The sequence below is a fragment of the Dama dama genome, chromosome 22 (assembly GCF_033118175.1).
Source record: "Dama dama isolate Ldn47 chromosome 22, ASM3311817v1, whole genome shotgun sequence".
NCBI classification, from domain to species: Eukaryota; Metazoa; Chordata; class Mammalia; order Artiodactyla; family Cervidae; genus Dama; species Dama dama.
In genome coordinates this window covers 18349248-18358046 of record NC_083702.1, presented here as the reverse complement: position 1 = coordinate 18358046, position 8799 = coordinate 18349248, and the positions used below count along the sequence as shown (strand labels likewise).

The window sequence follows — 8799 nt, the reverse complement described above, 5'->3', positions numbered from 1 at the left end:
CACAAGCAATTTTAGGAAATATCTTGAATTAAATGATATTAAAAATAATATTAAAAATTGTGAGAGGCTGCTAAAGCTTTGCTTGGAGGAAACAGCCTAGTTTTAAATATCTATATTAAAGAATAAGAAACGAAGGACTTCCATGGCTGTTCAGTGGTTAAGACCCCACAATTTCACTGCAGAGGACATGAATTTGAGCCCTTCTAGGGGAACTAAAACCCCATATGCTGCATGGCAAGGCCAAATAAAGGAAATAAGAAAAGATTAAAATATTAATGATTTACCTTAGGAAGCTGTTGTTGTTGGAGAAGGCAATGGCACCCCACTCCAGTGTTCTTGCCTGGAGAATCCCAGGGATGGGGGAGCCTGGTGGGCTGCCGTCTATGGGGTTGCACAGAGTCGGACACGACAGAAGCGACTTAGCAGCAGTAGCAGCAGCAGCTGTTGTTGTTGTTCTTCTTCAGTCACTCAGTCATGTCTGACTCTGTGCAACCCCATAGACAGCAGCATGCCAAGCCTCCCAGTCCATCACCATCTCCCGTAGCTTGCTCAAACTCATGTCCATTGAATCAGTGATGCCATCAAACCATCTCATCCTCTGTGGCCCCCGTCTCCTGCTGCCTTCAATCTTTCCCAGCATCAGGTTCTTTTCCAATGATCAACTCTTTGCATCAGGTGGCCAAAGGACTGGAGTTTCAGCTTCAGCATCAGTCCTTCCAATGGATATTCAGGGTTGACTTCCTTTAGGGTTGACTGGTTTGATCTTGCAGTCCAAGGAACTCTGAAGAGTATTCTTCAGCATAACAGTTAAGCAAACTGAAACAAAAACAAGTAAAAATAAATAAAAAATAAGGGTAAATGTCTAGAAAAAATAAAAGAAAACATTAGCAAAGTAAAAGTTGGGTTTTCAAAATTATTAAATTGACCAAATCATAGGAAAAATAGTTTCTAAAAAGGGAACAAATGATCAATATAAAAAATGAAAGTGATCATTCAGATTCAACAGAACTTATAATGATAATTAAAATATACTATGAACAATTCTATGGTAATAAACTTAACAGTTTAGATAAAATGGATAGATTGCTTAAAAAAACACAATATCAAAACAAAATCAAGAAGAAAAATAACCCTACATCTATTGAAGAAATTTTGTCTTAGGAGCAGAGCAAGCTTTGTCAAGCTCCAAGAAGATAGTTGTAAGCAGGCCTTCTGGGGAGACTGGGGGCTGAAATTGATTCTTTAGGATGAAATGAGGTCACAACTGATTCAATGCAGAGAAGAGAAGACTATCTTTTAGATGGAGAATAGGAAAGGCATACTAGATTTCAGGAAGAGGGCAGGCTTGTTCAGGTGTCTTGAGCCCTGGATCTTTACGAGGCTTCCACTCACAAAGGAGAAATGCAAGGAGAGGAAGACTTACCCTATGAAGCCAATAATCTGGTCCCCTTGATGTTCATCTCACCTTTTTTTCATTTACTTGAGAATTTTTCACCTTTCTTATCCGATTTTGTGCACACATGAACTTTTGTTCTCTCTATTAGATACATAGTTTCTTTGTAGCCACAATATGTCAGTGGAGAAGGAAATGGCAACCCACTCTAGTACCCTTGCCAGGAAAATCCCATGGACAGAAGAGCCTGGTATGCTAAAGTCCATGGGGTCGCAAAGAGTTGGACATGACTGAGTGACTTCACTCAAATCTATGTCAGTGTTCCTCACTTGACATTGCAGACCTAGGCCCAATGAAACAAAACTCATCTTTCCCAGGGCTCTGTGGGATGGTAGAACTGACCCAGAAACAATGTATCTGGCTGATCCCAGCAGCTGAGCTGAAGCAGCCATTGAGCCCGAACCCTGGCTCGGAGAAAAAGAAAGCCACATATTTTTTTAAATAACAGCTTTTCTGTGTCAGCTTAACAAACAGAATAACACCTTACGTCAGAAACCCTTGCATCTCATATAAGGAGATACTCAAAATTCAGCATGTAATTGGTGTTTGAACTTCAGAATGTTTCCTTTTATATAGTGTCTGATGGCAGAGAAGATGTTAAACAGCGTTTCTATTGGCTCGGAAGATGGCAATGTCAGGGGATGGGATTATATGAACCCCTTCCTGCCATAAGAACCCCAATTAAGGGCCTGGAGGACTCCTCGTATGGTCTGGGGAAACTGAGGCCGTTATCCAAAGACAGGAGCATCAGTGGACCATGAACGGACACTGCTTTCTCCAGGGACTTGTCTGTCTCCTGTTTAGTGGCCCATCGAGTGCTCAAAGTAAGTATTCTTAAATTCAGCAGAGACACTGGACTAGCCATAAGATTCTAGGGGAATGATCCATGGGACTGTACGGACAATGCCTTTCTATTTGTTGACCATTTGGTTTTGACCAAATGTGATCCTTAGTGACAGTGATTGTTGATTTTTCTCCCTTGGGGCTCAGTTTTTCAAGTTAAGCAGTAAGACGTTGCAGAGATATAAATTCTTTTCTCAGATTGACCTGAATCTATGTTTCAACCCTCCCCAAGAACACCTAATAGCTTAGAAAATGCCTGATCATGTCCCAGTTTTCCTCTAATGGGTTATAGTTGAGGGACTACCTCAGTCTGGGCCTCTGACCTGTCCTTCCTGTACTTCATATTATGTCTCTCCCCACAAGCTCAGTATTTCTAGTCTTTTAGCCTGTGGACATGTGTGTGTGTATGCATTGAGTGTATGTATACATATGTGTGTGTGCATGTGCCTGTGTGTCTATGTGTGTGAGAGAGAGGGGACCTGGTAAAGGGGACTTTGAAGAGTTTGTAAAGGCTAAATGTGTGAAAAGAAATAAATTTGCTCAGAAGTCAATATTTTAGATAGGAGTCCATAGAACTCACACTCCTTAAGCCAGACTGCTGGATTTGGTAGTGGCAGGTAATAGTGGAGACGATATGTTTGTGTGTGTATGTGGTGAAGGCAGGTATAGAAATCTCCCTTATTATGAGGAAAGCCCTCCCGATAGAAACTATAATCACACCCCCAGATAACTCTGCACCTGCAGTCTAACCCTGACTTTGAGTTTCTTTTTCTTCCCCACAAACCCACAGCTCAGATGTTTTTGTGCTTCTCTTTAGTTTTTCCCCAACATAGGGTTCTTGGCAGAACTCTGTCTTCCTGCCTGTGATGGTTTCCCCTCCTACCTCTTGGATCAGTGGTCTTCCAACCCCGCGGTGCAACAGAAAAACTAATCCAAATTTGGTGCCAAAAATGGGCTGATACACGCATTGAAGGCAGTAGAAAGATTTAGTCTTAGAGACTTGATGATGCACCTCTCTAGGTCAAGTTTTCCCACCTCAGTGAATCCTCAAGCTTGTTCTGTGACATCTTAAATAATTGGATATTTAGGAAGAACCCTGTGTTATGAATGTCCCTATGGTGAATTTTCTCCCCCGTCATTCCCTCAGACTTTGTTTGAAACTTGGCTTCCACTGGGTGCCTAACTCAGGAGAGTCCCAGATGTCAGCTTTGAGATCCTGAAATTAGAATGATATAGGCACATGCCTGAAAAGCCAGCTCCTCTAGGTGTGGGCCTTGGTCCTAGCTGCTTTAGTAAAGCTCACCTCTCTATGCCTTCCTGATCCCACATCCCTCCTTATTTCAAGTCCCTCCAGTCAGATGTCTCTGTCTCTCTTCTACTCCTCCCCAAAAGAGCAAGAAGTTCTGCTCCCTACTCCCTTGTTATATTTCTCTAAGCTTCCAATTCCTCGGGTTTGGGACATATAATGATGGTTTTCATTTTGCAGGCTTTGCACACTCTTAGGGATAGAGGTGGACTCTAAGAATGAAATATAAAATCGACCCTCTGATTGCATTTTGGCCTCTCCAGCCGTGAGAGCATTGAATAAATTTCTTATCAGGCTAAGAAGGAAATCACACTGCACTCAAACAAGTATAATGGTTCTTTAGACAGAATGTTCTGTAGGATAGGCTCATATTATTAAAGCTCATATTCACATACCAAGGCACTCGGTTCATGTGAGTTTTTCCCCTTCCTGCTGGTCAGTTTCAACCCTGGTATCATGGGTTGAAAGAGCATTAAACACCTCCTGAGCCTGCATCTGTTACAGAGTCTCTACGGGTCAAGTCAGGATCTGCCAGCTCCCTTTACACTCTTTCTGAAATCAATCTGTGCTTTAAATCTCAGTCTCCACACACACACACACACACACACACACACACGCACAGACTCAACTGGATCATAGAGATCTTGTATGCCATTTTATATCTATTTTCTAAATTAATGATACATTTTACATTTCATTGTGTTGAAATATCTCCTATGTCCTTGTATGGTTGCAGGTATTTTAGCCATACTGTATTATTGAATCATAATTTATTCATCTAATCCTATTTGTTGCATACTAATATTTTCAATTACAATGCTGTTATAAAGTTCTTATGAACATCTACCTTAATCTAATAGAAAATCCATTATTATTTTGTCAAAATGACCATTCTAAAAGTCTCTCTCTCTATATCACCTAATTATCCTTCAGAATAGTTTTCAATATTCTCAGCAACATCAATAAAATTTTGAAAGTATTATTTTCTTCATAATTTTGTCATAAATTCATGATATATTTTTTATTCACATAGATCCAATATACAAAAATATTATCTTCTTTATTACATTGTAGTCTTAATATATCTTCCATAAACATTTTTATTTTTTCTCTAGAATATTTTTAATTTTCATATTTATAGACACTCTCTATAAATGAACATCACTTACTGTTTTTCTTACATATTTTGGGGAATATTTTCCCCATATCTTTTTTTAGGGTTGTATATGTGTATGTGGGGCTATGGAATCAAATCTATAATGTCTTACTTTTTTAATTTCTGCCTTTAATGCAATGTTTCAAATGCCATTCTTCTCAAAATAACATTTACTCAAGGTTTTTTTTTTTTTTGCAAATAATTTTACAGTTCCACTAGAGAATATTTTAAAACGTATTTGAATTATTTTATTGTCTATGATGGTGTAGCATCATCACCAGATAGGAATTATATCATAGATACGTGATAACTTGGTTTCATCACAAAATAAAAGTACATTGTTGCATGATACCAAGAGAACAGGCAACAAAGCAAAAATAGACAAGTGGGAATACATCAAACTAAAAAACTTCTGCACAGAAGAGGAAACATCTATAGAATGAAAAGGCAACCCACAGCAAATCATGTAAGGGGTTAATTTTCAAAATATATAAGGAATTCCTACAACTCAAGAGCAAAACAAAAAGCAAAAGATCCCCCAAACCAAATAAACCAATTAAAAAAATTGTACAAGGACTTGAATTAGACATCTCTCTGAAGAAGAGAGATGGCCAACAAGTAAATGAAAAAATGCTCAACATCACTAGTCATTATTGGGAAAGTGTAAATCAAAACCACAATGAAATATCATTTTACACCTGTCAACATGGCTGCTATTTTTTTTTTTTTTTAAAGACAAGGGTTGGCAATGTTGTGGAGCAATCAAAGCTCTTCCACGTGTTTATCCATGTTAATTGTGTACACTGTATTAATATAACTACATGGTCTAGGTGTTAAGTTTCGGCACTTTCACTGTTGTGGGTCTGAGTTTGATCTCTGTTTTTAGAACTAGGATCCTACAAGCCACAAGGAGGTCATCAAACAAGCAAAAAAAAAAAAAATCTATTACCAAAAATCTGATTTATCATGATGTCCTTTTTCATTCTTGGTATTTTTAACTTCATTTTCTCTCTGCTCTTGGTTAGTATTGTTCAGTGTTTTGTTAGTTTTCAATGAGGCATATTTGAAAGGTTTTGCTCTATTTTCTCTATCTTATACTTGCCTTCTTTTTCATTAATTTTTGCTCTTTTCTTTATTAATCCAATACTGTACATTTTTTGCCTTTACTTTCTCATCTCCTGGTTTCTTAAATGGAAGTTTACATTTTTTCATTCTCAATACTTTTTCTTTTCTAAATCTAATTTCTCTTAGGTTCTACTTTAGTTTCATTAGAGGAATTTATTTATGTCATATCTTTATTATTATGATTTCACAGTATTTTCTAATTTTAAAATTTTTTCCCAGACTCAGGAATTTGGGGGAAGGATGTTGCTTAATTCCCCCAAATAAGGTTTGCTAGCTATATTTTCTTATTAATTCTTAATTTAATTTCACTGTAGTCTGAGTAAATACACTTATGAATTCTATTATCTGAAAGTTTTTGTCCTATCATATGGTCATTATTGATAAATGTTCTTAGGGCATTTATAATAATGTAAGCTCTTTAATTTTTTAAATTAATTTTTAATTGCTTTACAGTGTGTTGATTTCTGCTGTGCAACTCAAATCAGTCATAATTATATATATATATATATATATATACACACACACACACACACACACACACCCCTCTAGCTCTTAAGCCTTGCTCACCCCTCCCATCCCACCCTTCGAGGATGTCACAGAACATCAGGTTAGGCTCCCTGTGTTATACGGCAGCTTCCCACTAGCTATCTATTTTACATATGATAGTGTATGTAAGTCAATGCTACTTTTTCAACTTGTCCTACACTCTCCATGCCCTACTGTGTCCACAAGTCCATTCTCTATGTCTGCGTCTCTGTTCCTTCCCTGCAAATAGGTTCATCAGTACTATTTTTCTATTAATAGATTCCATATATATGCATTAATGGGTTCCATATGTATGTGTTAATATACAATATTTGTTTTTCTCTTTTTGACTTACTTCACTCTGTATAACAGACTCTGGGTTCATCCACCTCACTACAACTGACTCAAATTCATCCCTTTTTATGGCTGAGTAATAGTTCATTGTATATTTATATATGTACCACACCTTTTTTATCTATTCATCTGTTGATGGACATATAGGTTGCTTCCATGTCCTGGTTATTGTAAATAGTTCTGCAAGAAACATTGGGGTACATGTGTCTTTTTGAATTGTGATTTTCTCAGGGTATATGCCAATAGTGGGACTGCTGAGTCATATGGTAGTTTTATTCCTAGTTTGTTAAGGAATCTCCATACTGTTCTCCACAGTGGCTCTATCAACTTACATTCCCATCAGCAGTGCAGTATGGTTCCCCTTTCTCTACATTCTCTCCAGCATTTTTTTGTTTTGTATTTTTTTTGTTTTGATAATGTCCATTCTGACTGGTGTGAGGTGATAACCTCATTGTAGTTTTGATTTGAATTTCTCTAATGGAGAAGACTCTTGAGAGTCCCCTGGACTGCAAGGAGATCCAACCAGTCCATCCTAAAGGAGATCAGTCCTGGCTGTTCATTGGAAGGACTGATGCTGAAGCTGAAACTCCAGTACTTTGGCCACCTCATGCGAAGAGTTGACTCATTGGAAAGACCCTGATGCTGGGAGGGATTGGGGGCAGGAGAAGGGGACGACAGAGGATGGAATGACTGGATGGCATCACCAACTCAATGGACATGAGTTTGAGTAAACTCCAGGAGTTGGTGATGGACAGGGAGGCCTGGCGTACTGTGATTCATGGGCGACTGAACTGAATTGAACTGAACTGAACTGAATGATGAGTGATGGCTTCCCAATTGTCACAGTGGTAAAGAATCTGCCTGCCAATACAAGAGATGCAAGAGACACGGTTTTGATCCCTTGGTCAGGAAGATCCTCTGGAGTGGGCAGTGGCAACCCACTCCCATATTCTTGCTTGGAAAATTCCATGGACAGAGGAGCCAGGTGGGCTACAGTCCAGGGCATCGAAAAGAGTTGGAAACTACTGAGCCCATACACACAATAATGAGTGTTATTGAGCATCTTTTCATGTGTTTATTTACCATCTGTATTGTCTTCTTTGCAGAAATGTTTGTTTGGTCTTCTGCCCATTTTTTGGTTAGGTTGTTTGTTTTGCTGATACTGAACTGTATGAGCTGCTTATGTATTTTGAATATTAATCCTCTTTCAGTTGCTTTGTCTGCAATTAATCTCTCCCATTCTGAGGGCTATCTTTTCATCTTGTTTATTGTTTCTTTTGGTATGTAAAAGCTTTTAAGTTTAATTAGGTCCCATTTGCTTATTATTATTTTTTTTTAAATTTCCATTACTCTAAGAAGTGGGTTAAAGAAGATCTTGCTGAGATTTATGTCAAAGAGTGTACTGCTTATATTTTCCTCTAAGAGCTTTATAGTTTCTAGCCTTCCATTTAAATCACTAATCCATTTTGAGTTTATTTTAGTGTATGGTGTTACAAAGTGTTCTAATTTCATTCTTTTATGCTGTAGCTGTCCAGTTTTTCCAGCTCCACTTATTTGCTATCTTTTCTTCATTGTATACTCTTGCCTTCTTTGTCAAAGATGAGCTGCCATTATGTGTGTGGGTTTATCTCTGGGCTTTCTATTTTGTCCCATTGGTCTATATTTCTGTTTTTGTGCCAGTACGATACTGTCGTATTTTATTCTTTTTGTTACAATGGTGAATGGGATTGTTTCCTTAATTTCTTTTTCTAATTTTTCATTGTTAATGTATAGGGATGCATGGCATTTCTGTGTATTCATTTTATATCCTGAAACTTTACTACATTCATTGATTATCTCTAGTAATTTTTCTGGTGGCATCTTTAGGGTTTTTTATGTAGAGTATCATGTCATCTGCAAACAGTGAGAGATTAACTTTTTCTTTTCCAATCTGGATTCTTTTATTTCTTTTTCTTCTCTGATTGCTCTGGCTAGGACTTCGAAAACTATGTTGAATAATAGTGGTGAGAGCATCCTTGTCTTTTTCCTGATCTTAGA

The 8799-nt window shown here is 37.7% G+C and overlaps 1 protein-coding gene across 1 annotated transcript in view; it reads left to right on the top strand.

Moving 5' to 3' along the window:
- The first annotated feature begins 2151 nt into the window (after window positions 1–2151).
- LOC133043053 (uncharacterized) overlaps window positions 2152–8799 on the top strand; it is a 285837-nt gene continuing 279189 nt past the window's right edge. Inside the window, 1 exon segment of the mRNA XM_061123943.1 lies at window positions 2152–2277. Coding sequence (XP_060979926.1) covers window positions 2211–2277 — 67 coding nt within the window. The 5' untranslated portion in view covers window positions 2152–2210.